This window comes from Falco naumanni, chromosome 6 (assembly GCF_017639655.2).
Source record: "Falco naumanni isolate bFalNau1 chromosome 6, bFalNau1.pat, whole genome shotgun sequence".
Taxonomy (NCBI): domain Eukaryota; kingdom Metazoa; phylum Chordata; class Aves; order Falconiformes; family Falconidae; genus Falco; species Falco naumanni.
This window is the reverse complement of record NC_054059.1, coordinates 567,726-592,767: the sequence shown is the minus strand read 5'-3', so window position 1 is coordinate 592,767 and position 25,042 is coordinate 567,726. Positions and strand designations below refer to the sequence as shown.

Below are 25,042 nucleotides of genomic sequence, written 5' to 3'. Positions count from 1 at the left end.
CTGGAGAACATTGACCTTTTGCATACTAATTTTGCTGAACACCCTCAGTGTATAAATCATATCCCAAACTAGACAGTTTTAATTTTGGGAGGAATCTAGGCCCTTAACTTCAGCAGTTCCTTATTACAATCATGCACGTCTGGCCCTTTAAGTTGAGCGAGAAAGAGGATGAAGAGCCCAGCCCGGCCATGTGCCTTGCGGAGCTGCTGAGGCAGGGAGGGGATTCCGAGGACCTGCGGAAGGGCAGCTGGTGCTGCGACCTCTCCAGCCGACCGTTCAGAAATACAGGCCACCGGCAGCAGGGGCTATCCATGACACCTATCCGTGGGGGTGGGCTAGCCTCCACTGCCTCTTGCTTCCCACAGGCTCTATCTATCCACAAGACTGAAATCGATCTCCCTCTTCCCCGCTTGGCCCAGCGCTGTGACTCCGCGTTCCTGCCTGTGCACAGCAGGGGCTCAGCCCCCAGCACGGACCATAAAGCAGCGGCTCTGCCTCAGCTGTGCCTCCAGTTCCCCGTGGCCCCAGCCCAAGGCTTCCCACGTCCTGGTGCTGCTCTGCTGCCAGCCTCGGACCCGACGCCTACCAAGGTCACATCAGGCGGGCTGCAGGAGGTGCTCAGACCTGCTCGTCCTAAACACACGGCTGCAGGCTGTTACAGGCAGAGGAAAGCCCTGTTGGTCAGATGGCTCAAACATAACTTGAGATTGGATTCAGTAGCGCTCAGAGACCCCGGGCTAAGGAGGGATGCACTGTGGAGTTTGCAGTTCTTAGAGGCAGCAGCTGTGACAGCCACGAGCGCTATAAAACGTGGCAGCCTCACTGAAGTGCCACAACCCCAATCTGCTACCCAGTACAGAAGGAGCACTCTCGGTGCATACAGCCCGTTTTCTTATTTCTGTTAGTCCTCAACCAGAGGATGCGGCCTCCCTGCCTTCCCTGGATGGATCCTGCTGTTCTCTGCGAGTTGGGGCCGCAACAGGTACCAACTGCCCAGCAGATGGAAAGATGCTAGAAGGAGCTGGAGTTCCCTCACTCTTCCAGATTTAAACTCATCACCTGTAGGAGACTTCTGGCAAAAAGTGTTTTTACAAGGAGACAGGTGCTGTTCTGAGGGAAAAAAGATATGCTAGGGGACAAGGTAGTACCCTTTCTTTCTTGCAGAGAGGAGTGTACGTTTTCGTTTAGTCTCCTACAGCACTTCAGGAAAAAATCCCTTTATTAATAAAACTGCATTCAACAATTTTAGATACCTCTAATGTACAGATCTGATGTGTTACCACATCGTGGTAACATTGAAATTATGGTATGATACATGCCACAGATCAACTGCACAGACAAAGATGATCCATCTACTGGTGCTTGGCATTAAACTCCTCCAGTCCAGAGCCACAGCTGGTTATTTCAGTTCCTGCCAACTGAAATATGTAAAAACTGCCTGAAGACGGTATATCTAGGAAAATGCAAAAATGTGGGTCATCACCCCACCCCCTCGCAACTGACTGTGCCGTCAGGTGACAGCACCTCATCATTAGCTGGAGATAGTTAATCTCAATCTGTGCCTCCTTTCCGAAGATCTGCCACTTTGAACAGAGAAGGCACAGATGCGAATGCCTCTGTGCCTTTTGGAGAGCAGCAGAACACCCAAGGATCAATACTTTAACTTGAAAGCTGCTGTTATTCTCTGAAAAGACTGAATTATTTAGAAGTATATATATAATAAAAATCAGAGCGCCATTGTAGGTGTCTAGGTTGGAACTGGCACCCACCATAATTCGCTCTTACAAACCCTCTCTCTTAGTCAATTCGCAGATAATGATTTGCTCTTGCATAACGTTTAAGTTCTGTGAATCTCATTAGTATGAGCTACAGTAAATACTACCTGATCACACACAGATGGGAAGTGAATTACAAATTTAGTAATTCATCCCCAGGTCAATCGGCAGGCACAGCACTGGCAATGACACAGTCCAGGGCGCCCACCTGATGGCTCTGTACATACCCACCACATTTTTCCCCTTCCCCAATCACTTAAAAAAGATGAATATCTTATGCTCAACACCATGTAGTGGTTACAGACCTTAAAGAAAAAACGTCTGCTGGAGGAATGAAAGTTTCTGCAAAGCATCCTATCTGGTCTATCAGTACATTTTATGGAGAAAAATAAATATAAAAATGCTGAAAACATTATGTCATCACCTTCAGCAAACTCTCCATACTATCATCAGACAATTTTGCACATAACCCCTTTGCAATTACTAAACAGAGGTAACTGCAAAAACAGTACAGATTTCTCTAAATAGAGATACTGCGCAGTACGTTCTTTAAAGTTCATCTCAAAGCGCACTCATTTTACATATTTTCAAAATGCCCAATTAAGCAGCTTAGCACTCTGACATTTTGCTGCAGTCACTGCAAGGGAACAGCTGCTTCCAGCATCATCATCCCGGGAACAGGTGTTGGAAAGCGACAGCAGACACCAGACCCAACCATCTTCAGCAGTATCTTGCAGCAAGAATGAGAATTGCTTACATCAATCACACTTTCTTAGATGTAATACAACTTTTAATTCCCATTCCAGCTTTCATTAGCTTTGAGCCGCTTTTGATAGTTTTTAGCAACTGTTGAAAGGACTAATTTAGACAAGGTGCTCTTGATTCTTCTATGAGAGGCCTCCTGCACTGAACTAACAGGTGCCCAAATTGTTACCTTTACTATGAATACTGGTACTAGAAGAAATAAACTATGTGGATTGCCGATCACATCCATCACATTCAGCATAGTTTTAAAATATAGACTATTTAATGCCTACCATCTTAAATTGTTTTTAATTTTTTTATTTTTGCCTGTGGTGGACTCTGAGCCCTGAGCCTGCAGCCAGTTAACAAGGCCAATTCCAAGCATGATCTATCCTTTCCACAGGGGAACCGCGTGGACTGTATCATGCAGGTCCAGCTGCATTCAGAGACCTGTTGGCCTGAAGTTGGAACTGAAATTGTGCGTTTGCACCCAGACAGATGGACATGACCTTGTTACAAAAATGCTCCTGCACTTAATTTTAACTCCTAAAGATACCTGGTGGTTCAAAACTGCCTGGTCACTGCGTCAGGGCATTTGTATTTCTAGCTCTTCAAAACTGCGAGGGAAAGCATAATGTTAAAATCTATCTGTAATAATGAATTCCTGCATTGTGTATGATGACATTTGACTTTACCAGTGAATAAACAATTGCAGTGCGCATGGTATCAGATCTACAGTGTCCTGTTTACATTCATCCAAGATTGCCAGTTGCATCTTAAAGTAGCAGAGAAATGTTCGCATTGTTGAATGTTCTCACAGAACACCAAACTCCTCCCTCCCTCTGGACATACAACATGTAAAACTATGTGAGGACGGCGAACGTGTAACCGCTTTCACTTCCTCAAATAATAATGCACTCCTGCCAATTAATAAAGCGTATTACAATCTCTCAGGCACCGAAGCCTGGAAATCTGAAATATTTTGAAATCTGGCCTTATCTGCATGGTTTTTAAACCCGATGCATGATCAGAAGTGCCACACAGAGGAAGAAAAACCTGACAATTTTCAGTCTTACGCATGAACTTTCAATCCTGTGAAAACAGCACTGTGAAACGGTATCTGTCAGAATCAGGGCCATCAGAAATGACATCTGAAACTCTACTTAGCATGTGTCAAGTCAGCTGCATTTTGTCCAAGATGCACAGAAGCTGGGTCCAGTCTCTCCTTATGCTACTTGATAATCAGAAGCGCCAGCAGCTGTAAGTTGGTGCTGGAAGGTAGTTTCAGCACATTTGAAACTATACTGGCCTGAGGTAAAGGTGTGATACAAAAGCCAAATGCTTTGGTAAGATGTTGGAGATTAAAAAGTCTTACGAGAGATGCAAGAAAACAACCCAGGGTGTTCTATTTGTTTTAGTAGAGGTGTTGTCTTAAGCAATTAAACAGGATCAGGCAAACCCAACACTTAAACCTTGTCTAGAAGAAAACAGGCACTGATCAGACCAACACCAATTTCCAACCCAACAAACAAATCCTTCAGTAATTTATGAAAAAGGAAGACAAAGTCTAGCAAAGCACTTACTCATTTCCTGTTCAATACTTGGGTTGTTCCAGACAAGTCAAGTCCAGCAGATCACCCGTCCCCTTCTGGTTCCCATTTTCAAAGCTGCAGAACTCTAAAATTTTTGCTAAATTTATCGTTGTTATTTAAGTTCCACAACATTTAAACACAACTGTATCACTACCTTTATAATTGAAGGGATTAAGAAATACATTATACTAACATAATTTGCACTAGAGTAGGAAATTATTCTTGAAAGAAATTCAAGAATTATTTTTTTCCTGGAGGTCTCTCTTTACATTGTAATCACCATATTTTGCTTTCTATTCCGTCTGTCCATATGCATCTGTTGTCTCTTGCTCTGTACTTAGATTACAAACTGTTTTGGGCAGCAAAGCATCTTTTTTGTGTAAGGCACTTAGTTCTATGTGCTTTCACAGGGCTACTTATTAAACAATAACACATTTTCCTAAAAAAAAGTTATCTCACAATTTAAACATACAGGGTAGTTTATTTCAAAATGAACAGTGATAAAAATATGACCAAACTGTTCCTCTGAATCCATCATATTTTGTGTTTTAATTCATTGTTTTTTAAAATGAATGCACAGAAGGTCAATGAATGTAGATAAATAATTTATTTTTGTTTTATTTATTCATTATTTTATGTACACTTGGTATTTTGCAACACTGTCAAAGGGAAACAAATTCAGTGCAAAGCAAGATAAATATTATAGGTGGAATATATTTTAACACATTTCTGTCATCTCTGAATTAGCAGACACTGACAATTCAGTGAGGTCATTAATTTCAACTTCTTTATACTGGCAGTAACAGAATAAAACTACAGAACACAGTATTATGACATCTTAAATTATTCAATGTGTCAGAATAGAACAGACTTAATTTACTAAATAGAAATAATACGTGTGTAAATATGTAATTAACTTTAAGAGAAAAAGAAACTATTTTTGAGTTAGCAATATAAGGCATTAGATGATTTTTCCATAATAAATTAAATTGTTTATAAATATTGGGCTAACATCTCTTGTTTTGTGTGTGTTCAAGGAAACCCTTATATCACAAAAACCTATCAAGTGGCATGAGTCAAAGGTATTCAAACAAGGAGGAGCCAAGTATCCATGCCTGAGCTGTGTCTGCATAGGCACAAAGACCTTTGGGTTTACACAGAGAGAGAAGATGCAGTAGTCAAATCTGAACAGAAGTAATACGCTAACAATGTACCTTCCATTTACTATTCATCAAGCAGAATACCAATGGGGGAAAAACCCCATGATTTTGAAACATAATCAAGTACTGTAAGTATAAAAGAAATAAACAAGCCTCAGAGGAGAATATTAAAAACAAATATACAGAAGATGCTAAGGTCTAGCTAGTACTAACGCTGCTAGTACACTAAGAGGAGCACAAAACAAAAAAAATGGGGTTAACGCTGAATGTGTACAACATTGAATGACAACACAGAGAACAGATCTGGGATCCAAGATTGCACTTACAGACACAGCTCCTGGAATACTGACTATATTTAGGACAGCAGGGGTGCAAAGTAGTGGATGTTAGCTTTATAGGCCCATGCAGCTTAACATCAGGAAACAGTCCTGAAAAGGCATCCAGGAACGGCTGCCTGTGTCTCTCACTTTTGGTTTTGCTAATTGCTGCCTTTGCCATGCTTCAAACACGCTCTTATGAGCCTTTCTAATCTAAACCTTCCAACGTCTGTTTCTCAAAGGACCTTAGTTAGGACATTTATTGAAGCCAATTACAACTTGCATGTTCCTGTATGTTCACAGCCGCATTTTATACTTTATGGCTAGAACCACCATTACAAGGTGAAGATAACCAACCTCGGTTTGGACATCTCTGCAACACAGTACTGAGATGAACCATCTAAAGGTTAAGGAGCCTGGCAACACAGTCAAGAGCGGCCATCCTCATTTATGCTAATATGAATTAAAACATTTGTACAACCAATGTGCTCCCACCTGCTGCTTGTTACTCCTTTCACTGAAGTTAAATACCCTCTTCCTTCTGCTGGCTTTAATACCCAACCTGGGAGGGTAAAAAAACCCCCAACTTTAAACACTCTACTACTAGAAAATAAAAGGTTTTCTACTTTTAGCCAAGATATTTTGTAGGAGCAATCAGATACAGTTCAATTAACAGAGCAAAGAACGTGGCGGTCTTTGGTGGAAACAAGAGAACCTAGGGCCTAACAGGGAGCACCAAGGGGTGAGTGACGTCTTGCTCTGAATCCACACGTGCCAGGGCAGCACGCGCAGTTCGAGAAGCTAGTTTCCAGTAGAAGTTTTATGTGGTCTACATAGCCCTCAGCTTCTCCAGAGGTCAATTCAAGACCTCAATTTAAGACTGATATTCCGATCTGAATTACCCTATGGAAGAACCTATCTACCCAGAGTGAAGGGACCCTGGGAGACTAGTTTCCTAACTTTAGTACCTACCCAAGATAGTTAAAATTAGATGATACAACTCTCCTCCAGCTATAGAAAATGTGCTTAGAGGCAATTATCTCTTTCGTCCTTCTTGACTTGTTATTAAAAAAAGGCATAATTTGCTTCTAGTGCTTACTGGCATAGCATACATAGCAGAGCCATTTACAGACAGTGTCCGGAACGGTTCCCTCTATTGCTGCTCTGCCACCTTTTACAGAAATTAGTCCCTCTAAAAGGTAACCCTGTAGAAGTTTGTTGTAACATTACTCAAACTCCTACCATTCCAGCAGAAAACAGAGCATAGTATTAAATTATAAATACCATGCAAGTATTCTGTTGCTGGTTATTTAAGGGGGGGCAGGGCAGGGAAAGACCAATTATTTAAAAATAAATCCAGATGTTGGCTTCAGGTATTTAAATTTGAGGACCTGGAGATGCCATTCCTTCTCACCCACACAGAGGGATAAATGTGAGCAGGAAATCTCCCCAGGCAGTTCACGCACCTCACTTGAAGAGATCAGGCCAGCTTCCACACACCCCAGTTACACGCTCTGCCTGGTAAGGAGATGAATGCAGAGTGCCACAAGGCGCTGAAGAGCTGCAGTGGCTTTATGCTCACCAGGAAGATCCAGAATGAGACCATCACATTGATTTGACTAAGATGGCTCAAGGGACAGCTGGTAGTTACAACTTGTCTGTATGCAAAAGTTAAATCAGAAAGCGTCAAGTCCCCCTGCAAATGCACCAATTCCGGGTTATTTTAATTCACTTTCAGTAACTACTCCAATGTAACTCCAAGCACAGACTACCCATTAGTTTCCAAATTACAACCAGAACAGCTGTTTTTAATTTGCCTCTGTTAGTTTCAGAACAGTGTATACATGCAGAAATCTGTGGCACTAAAGAGACTGAGGTCTGAGAGAGCCCATCCCCTGACGGTGAGCAGATGACTGTACTACCCAACAGCTCCTGATAATGGTATAATAGTAAATAAATACAAAAAAGATGGGAATTCACCACAATTATACACAGTAGCTCCCTTACATGCTCAGACAGTTCAGTGTTTCATAAGCTTTGTTCTCTTTTTCACCTGAATTCAAGTTTTCATGTTTTGATACTAGGAACAGTTAACTGCTATACTCAGTTTCCAATAGAGTAAGCAGAAACAACTAGCATGTAAGCCATGGTAATCCCAATTTATGGTAAGATCTATGTAACTAAATACTAAAAATATGCAAACTAATCTGTTCCTGATGTTTTATAGACAACACAGTTTCTAAGCAGAAACTACTGTCAGTACCCAACAATAGGGATATTTATCTTAGTCCTTGGCCTTTCAGACTTCGGAGGGACAGTAATACTTCCGTAAATTACTAATGTGTTTGGCACATGCATGTCAAGAACACCGCCACCATTTTATTTCAGTAAGTTACATTTAAATTTTCTTACTAACCTAAACCAAGGAAAATGTTACTTCTCTTAAAATAATAAAAAAAGCAAATTAACAATGAGCTTGTGACTGTTCTCAACATCACAAGTTTCTTAAAACAGGTATTATTTCTTTTCCCTCTCCCTACCACCTTCAGCGATCAGTACACTGAAGCAAACGGAACAACCAAAGAGCAAGACTCAGATCACAGAACATAGAACACACAATAATGGTTGAGGTTGGAAGGGACCTCTGGAGGTCACTGCTCAAGCAGGGCTACCTACCCAGGACCATGTCCAGACAGCTTTTGAGTATCTCCAAGGATGGAGATTCCACAGGCTCTGTTGGAAGACTTGTGCTAGAGCCTGGCCACCCTTACTATAAAACATGTCATCTTGTGTTCAGACTGAGTCTCCTGTTTCAGTTTCTGCCCATTCCCTCTTGTCCTGTCCATGGGCACCACTGAGAAGGATCTGGCTCCCTCTTCTTCATTCCCTGCCTCCATCAGGTATTCCTATACATTGATAGCATTTCCCCTGAGCCTTCTCTTTACCATTTTTACCCCAAAACTGCAGAGTTTTTGTCTTCAAAAAAGGACCAATTACAAACGCAATTAAGTCTTATATGTGTCTCTGTGTGCACACACAAAATCATTTCAGAGTTTAACAAAAAATGCAGCTGGGCAGTGGTAGGTGAAAAAAATATTTTCGTGTAGTTCATAAAAATGAAACAGACATCAAGAATTACTGTACGAGCACATACACAAAAGGTCACTATGAAGTGCATCTAAATGCTAAATCTTGACTTAAGCATGAGCATGCAAAATTATACGGGAAACTGAATTTCTGGGAAGGTAACAGCTGATTAGAACAATGCAGTTATTTTCCTCATGTCTATAAATAGCTCTGGCCACCCTTTCATGAGTTTCCACATAAATCTGCTTAAGTCCCCTTTGTTCCTTTCTCAACTTTCTTGACATTTGCATTTCTTCAGTATCCAAGGGAAAAGAGAGCGCTTTCCAAGAGCTGATGCTTTTTTATTTGTTTGTTTTTAGAAAAGGGGAACAAAACATGCAAGAGATAAGCATCATTCCTCACAAAGGATCCCCTCCAATTTAGGATGTCTCCCCTATTTATCATTCTTAAACAAGAACAAGACAGCAAGAAACTACAGCTACATAACTCGGCGTAACAGCGCTTAGTCCATTAGCTAAAAAGGAAAAGCTCACCACTGCCTGCTGTTACTGAGGCTGAAACTTAAAAAGAGCCACCTCTTGCCAAGGCCCTTCTCTGAAGATCATGAAGATTTGTAACACACACAAACTCACGCCTCAGCCCTTCCTAGTGTCAGTTATCACCAACTGTCCCATGCCTGGTAATATTTAATAAAGAGCCCTTCTTGGATTTCATTACCAAGTCAGAAATCTAAAAATCATAGGAATCACCTCAGTGAAGGGCAAATACCTTCATTCGGGAAAAATGCTGAGTCTAACACAGCATGTACAGACATGTTAAACCAGGAATTTCTAGCCTAGTCATTTCAAAAGCCACAACTTACGGAATCATTGCAAAAGAGTAATAAAGAACATCTAAATCAATGTATAAAGTCACCCCCACACTCCATATAATAAAATGCTACATTTTATCTAGTTCTTGTAAATGTAGTAGTCCTGCAAATGTAACATGGGAAACATATCCCGTAAGATGCAACAAGTACACACAATAACCAGGACTAAACATAACGCTTTTTGCAAATGCACAGTGGGTAACATTTCTGATGACAGGAGAGCAGTTAAACTAGTCATAGTCTTAATCATAGCAATATGAAAGATTATCAAAATAGCTGCGAAATATTAATTATGTTTGCTTATTAATTTCATGCATTTACAGAACTATACATATAGCCAGTTAGGTACATGAGATGTCAGAACAGGGGAAGGGGATTCATTTCCACATTAAAAAAAAAAAAAAAAAAAAAAAAGAAGATATTCTACAGGTACTGGCAACAGACTCAGGGGCAGAAGTAGATCCTGGCATTTAAAACACTGACTTTTCAAGTTGTCAGTATCTCTTCTAATTTGCTTCTCTCTGTATGGATTTTGGAAGATTTTGAGCTTTGGGAATGGATGTTGTTCTGGTCTTGTTTTTTGATATTCCAAGACAGGTAGTACAGTGCTGGATGGAATTAATCTCAGTCTAGTATTCTAAAGCCAAGTATCTAACCTGAGCGAAATCATGGCTTCCACAGCCTTCAGCGATGCTCTCCAGAATATGATACATTCTACTTTCCTTAAGTATCTACCTCAGGAGGAGATTATTAGCTCTCTAGATTCCTCAAACTAGATTTCTAACTTTCGGATAGCTGACATTCAGCGACATTAATTCTGCTCGCTGTGTACCACGATTATGAGAAATCTTGTATCCGGAAAAGCTGGCATGAGAGCTCCAAGGAAAGAATCAGGCAGTAAATACAGGGCTATTTTTTCTTTTTTTTCTTCCCCTGAAACTCCAAGTACATGGGAATTACAAGGTCCAAACTCCTATGCAAAACTGTTCTTCCTGCTCAGTCATGTAGTTAATCATGTGCATAATTAAAACAACAGAAACCCCATCCATTTCTGTAGAGCTACCTAGCCAGACAGCTCAGAATTATGAATACAAATACACTATTGAATGAAGCCTTCAAGGGTTGGGAAGATGCTTTCAATGGCAAAATAATCATATTAATTTTTTAAATGACCAAAAGAATGACATTATCTAGCTACATGCCATCCCACACCAATTTCATACAGATAGTATTGAAGCTCCCATTCAGTTTAAGAACAGGAGCACTTCAGAGAAAGCTGCTTTTTTTCTGGACACATTAGCAATGTTTTTTTTAACATCTATTGCCAAAGTGCATCTTTTACAATGCTTCAGAAAGACAGACAAGATTAAAAAAAAGGGAATATCCTTAAAAGCAGAATTTACATAACATGACTGAGGGATGGTCTAGTGTTGCAGATGACCCAATTCCAGGATGATTTAAATTCCTCCAACCGAGGAATTGCCATCATTCATTTTGGATTCAACAAAACTAGAAGTTTCCCTCTGTATGACTGCTTCACAAGGAGACAGTCCACAGCAGTTATTGGACTTTGCATTCACACTCTACCATACCCTGTAATACCTTTCACATTTAGACAAACCAAAAGGCACTTCGGCAAAGCAACAGAGGAACTCAAGCACACCTCCCACAGGCTTTTCCTGCTGCATGGGTGGAGAGGAACTCAGTCTCCAGGTACAGTAAAACAAGAGCTGAAAACAGAACTGCTATGAAACATCTTTTGCTCTTACATTCATGTCACAAAGTAATTCCTACATGAAAACCTTTGAGATTTATACATAAAAGTACCTACACACATACAAAAACTTTTCATGTATATACACGTGTGTGTATATAATTTATACATACATATGTATAAATAGATATACACACAAGTATAAAATAACAGAACTAAAAAGACAGCAATCTACTGTTGCTTCTTTGTGATGTATAAGGAAGGTCTAAAAGCATGTTGTTTTCTTTATCCTGGATATTAGAAATGTCAGGTCTGGTCTGTCTTCTCATTGCTGGAAGACTTCTCGGGTATACAAAGCCACACCTAAAACAGCTTCTTACCCTCTGACTGAAGGTTAAAGCCTGCAACTATAAATGGAAGTCTTTCACAATTATTTCTCAGGTATTTGAATTATGTGTTAGCAATAGCTAATTTTTAAATAGTCCAAACAAAAAGTAGACTTCAAGTTATCTTTCAAGTGACAATAGAGAACTCCTGACAAAACCAATTTCAAACAGAAGGCACAAGAAAAAAAAAACCCTTTAGTATGGAAAAAAAAGTCAACTTAAACCTCCTTTATACTACCTAAAAAGCAACCGAGAATGAAATCCTTTACACATACATGATTACAAAAACACTTATTTGATTCACTGATGCTGTAGAAGTAAAACTGCATTATTTACCAAGTTTACCAGTTTGAAGGCACAATGGCTATCACTTCATCCACATCCCATTCTATTTACAGTGAAAATCAAAGACAGATCTCTAAGAAAAAAAGGAGATAAACACAGATGCACCCTGAGAAGTGAAATTTCACAACAAAAACATTAGTTTTGAAATACTGTTCTTTGTAAACTCCCATTACCTGAACCTGTGTTCTCCTAATAACTAGAACATTTATATGCAATTACAATGAAAAATATTACTTGTAAATAAATAAAAAAAAGTTGCAAGTTAAATTCCCAGAAAATCAACCCAAACCTGATTGAAAGAAATGAGGTCTCACAGAATTACACCAAAGCTGACATCGTCAATGTGGTGGGGGAAAACAAAAGTAAATCAATCTATAAAAATCTCCAACAATGTCCAGTTCTCTGATTAAAAAAAAAAATATATAAAAAGGAATGGAATGGCATAATCCTGTTGGAAATCCCATAGTGCCATCTGTGTGGAGGAAAATTCAAAAAGCCAACTGTGCATGCTCTTCTTTGAGTTTGGAATTCCCAAAAGATTCTGTAAAATTTAAAAAAATTGAAGAAAAATGTCTTTCTATAAAATTGATAAATGTTTTGTAGCTGATTCATGACATGGTTTACAAAGTATTGGCACCTGCACAGAGTTCAAAGCATTCATACAGGAGTCACAGACATTGTCAAATCTTTAATGATTCGTAGCAGTCCTCTAGTAGCAGTCGGTTATTTGCTGTGTAAACTGAAGTATTCTTTGCCAGTGATCTTCAGTGTAATCATTTACTTCTGCCAGAAAAATATTTTCCTTCTTATTCCAGTAGCTAATAAGTGCCATCAATACAAGAACAGTGGAACAAATATCAAATGGCAGCATGTATTTCGTGGTCCGTACTCATCAACAATGGCTAAAAAGGTAAAATTCTAAACTCAAACTGTACATAGCAACATACTCTATCAGTGGCACTCAACAAGGAAAAAAAAAAAAGAAAAACTTCATCCAAGAAAGTGCAAAAGGAAGAAACCTCCAGAATTTGTCCATCAATACAGTTTTCCTTCTCTAGAGGCTAAACAGTGTTAAAGAGAGACAGTGCAATAGTACTTTGAGCGATCGCCTTTTGGAAAAGCAAAAAAGACCCCACAAAACCAGAACAAATCCAATACTAAGTTTGGTGATTATTAAATCACCAAATCATATTGTCCTTGTTACAAACCCACTATATTTTCATTGCTGTTTTACCGAACAAAGATGTTTGTTTTAACACTTGACAGTAGATTTGATGTCAGTGTAAGGGACAGTCGGTAATTTATTATCCTACATTCTATTTTTTACGGTACTCTGCATGAAAAGCAGATGTATCACAAATCAAGTCTTGACCATGACAGAAATTTGAAAAGAAAATTGCTCTGGGGTTTTCTACACATTACCAGTTACAACACTAAGTACCTGGCTCAAACTTTATATCCAATACCAAGAAGCAGCTGGCAATTTTCCCTTTCATTTCTGCTCTAAGTTCAGGTGGAAGGTTCTTGCATTTATCTGTTGTGTCACTTAGGCTGGACTTTAAGACATCACTACATCTATCCCAGGTGGAGGAAGGGAGAAAAATGCATCAGGTACTTTTGTCTTCTTCATTTTTTTGGAAATCAATTGTGTCTTCAATCCATTCTTATACAAGTTGAAGAGGTTTTTAAACAACTAATTATAGGCCAGATCATAACATCTTATGCTGCAGGCCAAACCAGTACGCTACAGTATCTGTGTATGTATATACAAATAGAACTGTATACATTTATGTATACACACACAAACATATATGTAAAAAGGAAGCACCCATCTTTTCCTTACTGGTAAATATTGAACTTCTGCTTTCACCTGGATATTAACATAGTTTATTGTGTGTAACACCTTATATAAAGGGACATTTAAGAAGATGTTATTAATTTTCTTCTCATTAAAGCCACATATATGGCTGCTATAACATACAGTGCCACCAATTAACACAGAGTAAAACAATTCTTAGGTACAATATCAACTCTTTAAGAACTCCATCATACATTTAAATGTATTTTACCCATTTGTGTAGATAATGAATATTTTCCACTATTTCACAGTGGATTTATATTCTTCTTTAAAAGTCAGCACAAATTTACAGGAAACAACTCTGTCAAACAAATTCCACAGCAGCATATGTAGTGAGTCACTGGGTGAAACTCTTTTTTATGAACACATTAGGGAAGTTGGCATTCAGTTCCAGGACAACTCTATTATCAATCTGTGAACAGAAGGACACATCGAGTAAAGAGAGATCTTTACAAGACTCCAGCAATTTTCTTAAAGATGCAGGGCTTACCATCCTCGTCCCTGTTAAAAGAACAACAACAACAAAAAAAAAAACAAACCCAAAAGAAATTGTAAAGTTACTGAGAATAGTCTTTTTTGTGATTTTTTTTTAGTTGCTAATACTGTGTCATGAAAAAAATGCTACTATAAAATAATTTTTATTTAGATCACGGTCATTGTTTAACCCCAGCTGGCAACTAAGTACCACACAGCCACTCGCTCACTCCCCTTCCCACCCCCAGTGTGATGGGGAGGACAATCAGGAAAAAGGTAACACTCATGGATTGAAAATTTTAATAATTGAAATAAAATAATATATGGTAATAGTAACAACAATTGTAATGAAAAGCAAAGAGAAGGAGAGAAAGAAAAAACCAACAAGTGATGCACAACACAACTGCCCGCCAGCCGCTGATGCCCAGCCAGTCCCCGGGCAGTGATGGGCAGCCCCCAGACACGCCCACCCCCCACCCAGTTTATACACTCAGCCTGACATTCTGTGATATGGAATATTCCTGTGGCTAGTTCAGGCCACCTGTCCGGGCTGTGTCCCCTCCCAACTTCTTGTGCCTCTCCACCTTTCTCACTGGCAGGGCCTAAACAACTGAAAAGTCCTTGACTTTGTATAAACATTACCTAGCAACAACTACAAACATCAGTGTCTTATTAACATTATTCTCATACTAAATCCAAAACACAGCATTGTACCAGCTACTGAAGAGAAAATTAACTATCCCAGCCAAAACCAGGACTATTATTTCAATTAGATTTCAAATTAAAAGCTTCTCCTCTAGAGGCAGCACAGAATTTTTACCTTTAAGACAACTATTGTATTTTCTTAACTCAAGTGCTTAAGTAACTTAATCATTTTCTATTGGGGGCAACTTTACAACTTCAGGTGGAAACTTTGAAGCCAAGTACCCAAAGCCACAAGACCTCCCAGTGACCAAATGATGGGCTTCAGCAGCAAGCAACGCAGTATGCTGCACTTAGACTCTCACAGCTCTCCTGCTGACTGCACTGGTGGGTCAGCACAGCACAGGAGCTATTGGGGGCTACTGCAATTCCAAACACATCAGCAAGGCTTCCAGGACTCTACAGTGCACGTGGGTATTACACACATGCAGGGGCACCTGTTCAGACTACCAGTCATACCGATATATACACTAAGCGTAACAGAAAACACACTATTTACCCTTGCTATAAACAAGACCATAGTGACTGAACTTGTAAGTGTCACACAGGGTCAGACTAAGCATGGGATTTGGCCAGAAATCAAATAAATAGGTGTTTATAAGCATGCATCCACATCCCCGTTATAAATCTGATGGAAATCTAGTCAGTACAGTCAAGGTGCTTAACACATGATTCAGCTGACTCCGCACTGGTGTATGATTCAGTTGCCTGAAGTGCCTAGTGCCCCTTGGGGCTCCTTACACCGTGTAGAACATCAGCGAGCTGGCAGACAGGACACTACCCAGAGAAGGAGATCCAGGCCTTATTAGAACAGCTGGAGCTCTCCTGGCTCTAAAACGAGTTTATACATCCAACATGACCATGCAAACCTGCTGGTAGACACTTCAACTTATACTCATCTTGAGCTGAACTGCACCCCAAAAAGCCAACTAGTCCAAGATTTTGTCTATGGCCAGTGCTAATGCTGCTCACCAAAATAAAACCCCAACAAACAAACAAAGTAGAAACAGATTTTCAAAGCAGCTTTTCACTGGTAGATCTTCTCAACTGCCCAAAATTATCACTTTAGGGATTGTTGAAGTTACCTTTCATGAATGCTACTACTTTTCTGAACTTCTGTATACTTATAGCCTCTTCACAAGAGTTCTACAGTTTAATTATATAATGTTAAAAAAAAAAATCAGCTTTAAAACCACTACCTATTAATTGCAATAATTAAGGGGCAATGAATCATAAAGCAGCAGTGAGAGATCATTCCCAGTTCACTACTTCCACATCATTCATAATCCTATGGATATCTCTTCTGTTTCCTCAAGGCTGTCTGTTTTCCAGACCCTTTTGCATCTCAGATGACCCCTGTTGTCTTCTGATTTACTGATTTTGAAATCAGATGACCAGAACTGTACAGTGCACTGAACACGAAGTCAGTAATTGTATAATGAAGTCTTACGGCATTTTTCTACATTTCTTTCCTAAGACATCCTAACTTTCTCTTTGTCTGTTAGAATGAAGCTGAGCAATGAGAGCTGATGTTTTCCAAAAACTGTCCACAGATCTTTCCTACAAAAGAGTTAACTAATATAAAGTCACCTCTCTATATGCTTATTTAATGCAACTTGCACTCAATGGAACAGTTTTCCTCCTGCTTTATCATCTGTTCACTAAGTATCTTAAGATCATTCTGCAGTTTTTCAGTATTAAAATTCTTCGGCTTGAGATTTTTCTACCCTGACTACTTGTGCATGACACTCTGGTACAGCATTATTCACCCCTTTGCATGGATTACTTATAAGCTGTTTAGTACTGACCCTTGGTGACCACAGACATAACTTCAGTGTGAAAAGAGAGGATACATTCTTGTCCTGTCATCTTTCCCTTGAATCACTCATAAAGACAGCTAAGTTATAAAAGCAGAACAACCTTGTCTAAAGCTTTTGAAAAGACAGTCCTCTGTGGACTGGATCAGTGCTCACCTTCACCAAGAACTCCAAGGAATTCTAAGACTGGAGAGGCATAACTATACTATCCTCACAGGGATGCAGCCCTCTCAAAATACCATAATGGCCTTCATGTCCACTGACTGACTTTCTTATGGTTGCAACTGGTTTACACAGACCAAAAGACAATTTTACTGTTTTGTAGCTTCCAAACTGTGCCCTTCAGAGAAGACTGTGCCATGTTTGTAACGCTTCATTCCTCTAGCACTGAGGCTGATTTAAGTGCAGATCACACACCAGGAGTAAGACTTCCACAGCCCTGTATTTGAGCTCATTTAGAACTGCTGCATAAATATCATTTAGTCCTAACAATTTATTATTGTTCGTTCAATGTATTGATTTGTTCAAAAGCCTTCTATATTGGCATTCTAATTTAAGGCAGCTTTCCAGGCTAATCTCCTGGAAAGAATGGCTCTGATGTAGCAGCCTACTTGATCCCCCTTGCCCTGAACACTAATGAACGGACAACAGTCCTCCTCCAACGACCTTCTTGTATCTGAGTGATCCTTCACAACTGGAGTATCTAACAACCCCAGCAACTCTCTTGTAAAAACTTCTAATGTATCTGAAATACATTTTTAGCATTCACCTTCAGCCAATGGCTCCTTAATATCTCATACATGATTTTGTTTCACTTTCTAGAGTTCATCTTCCTATTTTCCTTCTCTGAACAAGATTAATTTCCAGAAAAATGCCTCTGTTTTCAGTTGTCTCCTGTACTTTTCTGCATAAACAAGGAGGTATCTAAGTGTGGTCTTCACTTGTTCCATGGTAGGTTCTCAGATTAGTTGCTTTGAGACATCATTTAACATCACCCCAAAGCAGTCTTTGCTATCATATATAATCATAAATTTTACCTCACTTACACGTAAGTAATAAGATAATTAACATTATTATTGCGATTTTTAATACCTTATTATTAGAATCACTGTCACAACTATCTGGTGCTTGATGAAACAGTCCTATGGCCATACATAGAAATTCTGTAATACATAGAAATTCTGTAATACACTTTACTTATTCACTTCACTTGATCGTAAGTTTTATTATTGTACCACTGTCCTACCATCAGGATCTGCTCTACTATTCCAACTGAAACTCTAGGAACAACACATTATGCTACTCATCTTTTTTCCACCAAGCCTTAAAATTGCTACTGCATCAGTACCCTCATTTAAAGCCACTCTCATTTACCCATTACAGCTTATACGCCTCAAGATCCAAATGCGTGTTTCTACAGAAATGCTAGATCTAGATGCCTTGCCACAGAATTTTTGTGTAGGATGTTCTGCATTCCTTCCCACCTGAACTTCAACAGTTCTCCTACCATTTCAACTAACATTAAGATTTTTAATAGATTTGTAACTAAGTAGGCCATCTAAACTACATGTTTTACTGCACCCATTTCTTTTTTCCTCCTCAGACTTAAAATTTTATGTTAGGAAAAAACTTTTTCTAAAAGCTAAGAATGCCAGCAATCTGGCTGGGGTTTTGTTATTAACACCAGAGGACAAACAGACATGATCCACAGTCTTACTTTCATTTATACAATGTACAATTAGTGATATCTTTCTTAACAGCATATTGAAAAGCATTTCAGAAATTTAATACAGCACATTCTCTTCTGCTTTTGAAAGACTGACAATGTATTCTGCTAGTTACCTACATAGTGCATTTTTCTAGAATCCAGAGGCTTTTGGACCTTTGTTATTTACTACAACTTTTCCTACCTGGACTAGTTGTCCATTTTTCAGAATAAATACAAAGCCAATACATTAAAAGCTGCTATTTAATTTTTTTTAGTTCATTCTCTGGAAAAATTCTCTGGTATCACCTCTGCAAAAGGCAATTCTGAGTATTAATTTCTTTCCTAGAACAATCATGTTTATTAGCTGTAAATGCTTTAATTTATACCTAATCAGCAATCCTGGTGAACTGGGGAGAGGTCCCAGAAGATTGGGGGTTAGCCAATGCGCTGCCCATGTACAAGAAGGGCTGGAAGGAGGATCCAGGGAACTACAGGGCTGTCAGCCTGACCTCGGTGCCAGGGCAGGTTATGGAGCAGGTCATCCTCGGTGCCGTCATGTGGCACGTACAGGACAACTGCAGGATCAGGCCCAGTCAGCATGGGTTTATGAAAGGCAGGTCTGCTTGACGAACGTGATCTCCTTCCATGACAAGGTGACCTGCCTAGTGGGTGACAGAAAGGCTGTGGATGCTGTCTGCCTGGACCTTATGCTTAAATGTGGTGCTTTGGGATGGGCTTGGCAGTCCTGGCTTAATGGTTGAACCTGAAGATCTTAAAGGTCTTTTCCAACCTACATGATTCTATGATTCTATCACATACGTAAGTCTTCAAATTCTAGACCCATTCAGGAAACCTGTGTATGATGGCTATAAAAACTGCCAGAGCACCAGTTTCTAGGGCAAGGAATACTACTACTACTACACCAAATAATATTTAAGAGTAGAGACCCTGAAAGTAACTAGCACTACTCCCTCAAACATTCTTACTTTTCCTTTCCTCCCCTAGACCAGCCAGATTAGCTTTTTATTCTTTACATTTTATTTGATCTATTGCACACAACTCAAATTCAAAATTTTAAAACGCTACACATTTTCATGTTTGAATTGACTAACTTACATGTTGATGCTCTCAAGATAAAGCTGAAAATTTTGACAGCTGGCAAGGGGGCAGTTAGGTTTTCTGTTGTTCAGGAAGGTGTGGGAGGTGTTGGTATGCAGAGAGGAATACAAGAATTTTGTGGTAACAAGGGTGTCTACCTTTCATTACTCTTTTAGTGCAGGACAGAAACAATCAGGACTTTTGAGGAGCAAGGTTAAGATGATTTATTCTTCACCCTTGCCAGCAGTTGGTAGCTCCACAGCAACAGAACTGAGCAGCTGCTATGATGTACAAGAAAAGCTTTTGACACTGCCAATTTCAGTTGTCATCCAACTCCTCACATTGGTCAATGCTGATCACAGACTGAAGATTAGTTTTTTAACTGCAGGTGTAGATGTGTCCACTTAGCTTTTGATAGCACTGGATGAGGTACTCCATCACTACAAAACTGTCAGATGATCACAGCTGGATCATTCTACTGTAGGGTAGAAACCTGCCATGTCAGTCACTGGAAAAGATATGGGCAGAGAAGGAAATGATACTTGTAAGGAGGCAACTCAGTATGTAATGGGCAAAAGAAAGCTCAGAACTGTGGTTTGAAGAAGCACACCCTCACGTACTCAGTGACACATCTGCATCATGCTTCCTCTTCCAAATTGTATTATAACACAGAGATATGGATCCAACCCATGATTTATCTTTTTAAACAGAAGTTTACTTTCCAAAGTATGTTTTACACACCAAAAACACAGCTACCCATCAAACAATGCTTTACATGGACCAGTAAGTTTATGAAGCCCTTGAAAACTGGCAATTTTCTAGAGTCCTCTGATTACCAAACCATAATGGTAAAGGACAGATGGGTAGCAAGCCCCAGGACCTACCCCCTGAAAACAGCATCCAGGGTACAATAACATTCATTTTGTAATACTTGAAGAAACAAGACACAGTTCAACCAGATTTATTTCAGAGGCTTAGACTCCTCTAGTCCCGAAGCTATTGTGATGATAAATAACCTGTAACTGAAACAAGAAGTTTTCCCTGACAAGTTTATAAGTTCTAACAACTGCAGAGAGAAACCAGCACAGTATTGTCAACACTGGTGACTACAGTGCAAGGTAAGACATTCTGATCCCTACTTAGGTAAAGTGTCTGTATGCAGCAAAACCCCTCAAGCTCTTACACAGCTTTGTCGAAGCAAAAGAAGTTCTCTTACAGCATGCACTGTTAACCTAGCAGCAATACTTCTACGCCCTTCACAATGCATGTAAAAGCCAGACATTTCTGTACTTGGGAGATGACAAAGGATATAATGAAAGCACCACTCATTCATTCACATCACAGGGAAGACCCACTGTTCAAGGTGACTCTTGCAAAGCTGAGCACTGACCTCAGGCCTCGAACAGCTTCAGGCCTGTTGTCACACTTCTTCAGAAGGACAAAAACACATTAAGCATTTATGTAGCTTATAGTGACTGGATGGCCCTACATCAGCTGCCAAAAGTTAGAGCACACAGAGATTTATTACTTTCTTGGTACTCGTACACTGTGAGAGACTAGCTCTTCAGTTCAGATAACAGAGACTTCTGCACTTACATGGGAACACCTGACAACTCCAGCTCCAGATGACCCGATGTGGTTTCTACTTGACAACTCTTTCTTTTAACCACAGACTGTAATGGTTCCCACAATCAGACAAAGAAATGAACACAGTTTCCTTGCTGCTGCCAAAACCACTGGCTAACTCCATCACATATATCACATAACCTAGTAGTGACTCCTTTACAGCAGAAAACAACCTTTTTTTCACCATACTAAGTACTCCTCTGAAGGAAGAAAGTGAGGTCTGGAAGGTCGGTATTAAGATTTTTGGCAAAATCTTGCAGATAATTCAACTGTATATTCCCTGGACAGCATTTATCTGAACCTAACATGTAGTCTCACTGGGAAAGGTGGACTACAAATCCACTTGGCTCAGGAATACTCTTAAGCACCCAGGGAACAGAAAAAAAAAATAAATCCCTTTTCCACATTCACATATTTTTACACAAAAACATCAGTAAAATGTCAAACTGAATTAAAACATGAATTCAAATACTGAAGAAGTATGGCAACAAGCCTTCACTGCTGGTAGAGAGGCAACAGAAGTAGCAGACTATCTGTAGGCTTAACACAGCCAAGGTAGTCATTTTGGGCAGCCTCTGGTGTAATGAAAAGGTCAGACCACTTTGTGAGCAGACACAACGCCATTGTAACAGAAAAGCATGGAAGTGGGTGGCCAGGAGAACATACATGTTTATGAAAGACTTCATTCACTACACTGTTTGGAAATTTTTCATGTCTGAATAGGGAAATGTGCCCTTGATCTAGCTACAAAACAGATTCCCTTAAGGATAGGCAAAGCACATTACCTCCCGTGGACATCTACATCAAATCTCTACAATTTGCACTAGGTGGAGTTAAGTTTTTATCTGTTCATCCCCCTTTCCCATGTTGGTCAGAAGGCAACTTTCTCAGTCAGAGGTCAGTCAAACCATATTTCACGATAGAATAGTGTACTAGCTATACTGGAGTGACAATCTGAAGCCATATGGTAATATTTTTTGTAACCAGATATGCCATTAAACAAACTTGCTTGGAACATTATTCGAATTGAGGGCCTTCAGTTCTTTTCAGCACCTCTCTCAACCTATATATAATATTTTTTAAAAAATTATTAAATATTAAAAATACACAGTGCAGCTACTTTATTCCCTTTCATTTAAATCTTCCTTTTTCAACTAACCCTGTGAAAATAAGTCAGTAAAAGCATAAAGATATTTCTCTCACATTGAGTCACAAATATCCCTGCTGTCCTACATTATTTAAAAAAGAAAACCTCACGTTCCACCACAAAAGTAAGTTCAGTATCATGCAAAACTACTTTTCTCAGAGTCCTTACTCAAGAGTCTATATTTACTTTAGATTTCTAAAAATATTTTAAACTATAGAATCTGCAGAGGATTAGAAATTTCAGATTTGCTATGCTTTTTGCCCCTCATCAGTTCCTTTCCACCTCACTAGGAAGTCCAAGTTTTGCTGTTAATTACCTTTTCCTCTTTAGTGAGTCAAATTCACTTCCTGGTAAAAGTGACAAAGAAATTCAATATTGCTTGGTGTATCTGTATTGCACAAAAGCAGAAATCTGTTTCTTGATCACAGACTCACACTGGAAATATACTTTATCAGACTTCACAGAAATAAAACAATAAACAGAAGCAGAAAGAAGGATAAGAAATTGGAACTTCTGACAGTCAAAAAAAAGATTTCAATTAAAAAACCCTAATGGTCACGAAACTAAAAGTTATCGGAAAAATCTTGCACTTAAATCTCAGTTTAAGCAATTCATACTAGAGTAGTCAAATTACATGGCTGGTACAAATCAACTGGATTCTGAGTCAGAAGCTCACTGTGAGTAAAAACTCTGCAGTGAGTAAAACTTCCCTCTGTTTTTTTATATGCTAAACCATAATTTTAAGAAATAAATATTTAAAAACATGTATAGAAGACATTTTGTCTTAAGGACTCCTTTTTAATTGCAAGGCTTTTGAGACACAGTAAGATAAATACCGATATTCCCACATTTTCTTACCCAATATATCCAGCTGCTGTAAATGCGTACAGTTAGCAGCAAGCTCCTCAATGTCTGTGTCACACACAGACCTGTTGGCCGTAAGAAAGAGCTTTTGCAAGTTCGGGAGTTTACGTGCAAGGTTTGTGAAACAGCCTGTACTGCTCTGTAATGTAGGGCACCAGCCAAGATCAAGTTCTTCCAAAAGCTGGCAGCCTGAAGCCAATTCTGCTATTCCACTTTCAGTTATGTTTTTACATCTCCACAAATCCAGACTGCGAAGCTTTTTGGACTTTGCTCCCATCATGCTTGCTATAAGATCATAGTCTTCAATCTGCAAGGAAAGCAAACACTTTGTTATGTATACCATCTTTCCAGACATACATAGTTGTTTTAAGATTTACTTGCTAACACACCTACATATTTATCTTAAGCATTTGTCATTTCTAAAGAGCTCTGAAAATTATTTACTGTAGAATACAGTGAGGTCTACTTTTACTAAAGACAAAATAAATTTCCAATCAACTCCCAGACACAGGTGTTTTTAAATTCACTTAATACTAAATATCAGTGAAAATGCAGTGAAAAGCTTACTTTCATTGAAAATCCCCTTTTTTTAAAATAGTAATTTTTCCTTTAAAAGATGAATAAAACTGTTTTTATGACCATAGGCACTGCAACCATAAACACATGCAGATTGAAGAATGTGCTTATTTCTATTCTAGGTTGATCAGCTGCTGCATCTCCTTATGGAAGTCTTATTAGTTACCTTGGGCAAGCCAAAGAGACTGAAACAGGGTCTCACTATACAGGCAGAAGGAATAAAATCCACTATCAAAAAATGTGGGAAGACAAAGACTGTTGGAAAAGCATAGTCATACTGACTTCCTCTTCTGCCCACGAGTCAAAGCAGGGAAGGCTGAGATAATTCCGCTTTACTTGCTTCTTGGGACAAACCCAAGCACAAATACAGGGTGGATGAAGAATGGATTGAGGGCAGCCCTGAGGAGAAGGACTTGGGGGTGCTGGTGGACAGAAAGCTCAACACAGCCTGGCAATGTGTGCTTGCAGCCCAGAAAGTCAGCTGTATCCTGGGCTGCATCAGGAGTGGCCAGTGTTGAGGGAAGTGATTCTCCCCCTCTGCTCTCGTGAGACCCCACCTGGAGTACTGCATTCAGCTCTGGGGCTCCAAATGTAAGAAGGACATGGACCTGTTGGAGCAAGTCCAGAGGAAGGCCACGAAGATGATCAGGAGGCTGGAACACCTCTCCCATGAATACAGGCTGAGAGCTGGTTGTTCAGCCGGGAGAAGAGAAGGCTCCGGGAAGACCTTCCAGCAGCCTTCCCGTACCTGACGGGGGCCTACGAGAAAGCTGCAGAGGGACTTTTTACAAGGGCATGTAGCGGTAGGACAAGGGGTAATGGCTTTAAGCCGAAAGAGGGTAGATTTAGATTAGATACAAGGAAGGCATTCTTTACTGTGAGGGTGGTGAGGCACAGGCACAGGCTGCCCAGAGAAGCTGTGGGTGCCCCATCCCTGGAATGTTCAAGGCCAGGCTGGACGGGGCTTTGAGCAACCTGGTCTAGTGGGAGGTGTCCCTGCCCGTGGCAGGGGGGTTGGAACTAGAGGATCTTTAAGGTCCCTTCCAACCCAAATCATTCTACGATTCTTAAGCTATGAGGAAGGTCAGCTAAGCCTCCGTGATGAGCTATCTGGCATGTGCACCACGAAGGACAGCCGCAAGCCAGAATCCCCCTACACACAGCTGACACACACATGCAGT

The 25,042-nt window shown here is 39.7% G+C and overlaps 1 protein-coding gene across 8 annotated transcripts in view; it reads right to left on the bottom strand.

Annotated features, from left to right (window-relative positions):
• Positions 1-4,711: 4,711 nt before the first annotated feature.
• The window catches only part of FBXL4 (F-box and leucine rich repeat protein 4), a 71,858-nt gene continuing 51,527 nt past the window's right edge, over positions 4,712-25,042 (bottom strand). For 5 of the 8 annotated variants that reach the window (XM_040597218.1, XM_040597220.1, XM_040597219.1 and 2 more), the window contains 2 exons: positions 23,280-23,592; positions 4,712-14,350 (listed from right to left, as the gene is read on the bottom strand). In XM_040597218.1, coding sequence (XP_040453152.1) covers positions 14,187-14,350; positions 23,280-23,592 — 477 coding nt within the window. In that variant the 3' untranslated portion in view covers positions 4,712-14,186. Of the gene's footprint in view, positions 14,351-21,152; positions 23,593-25,042 lie in introns of those variants that run through there. The other 3 variants (XM_040597222.1, XM_040597225.1, XM_040597223.1) reach the window with 3 other exon arrangements.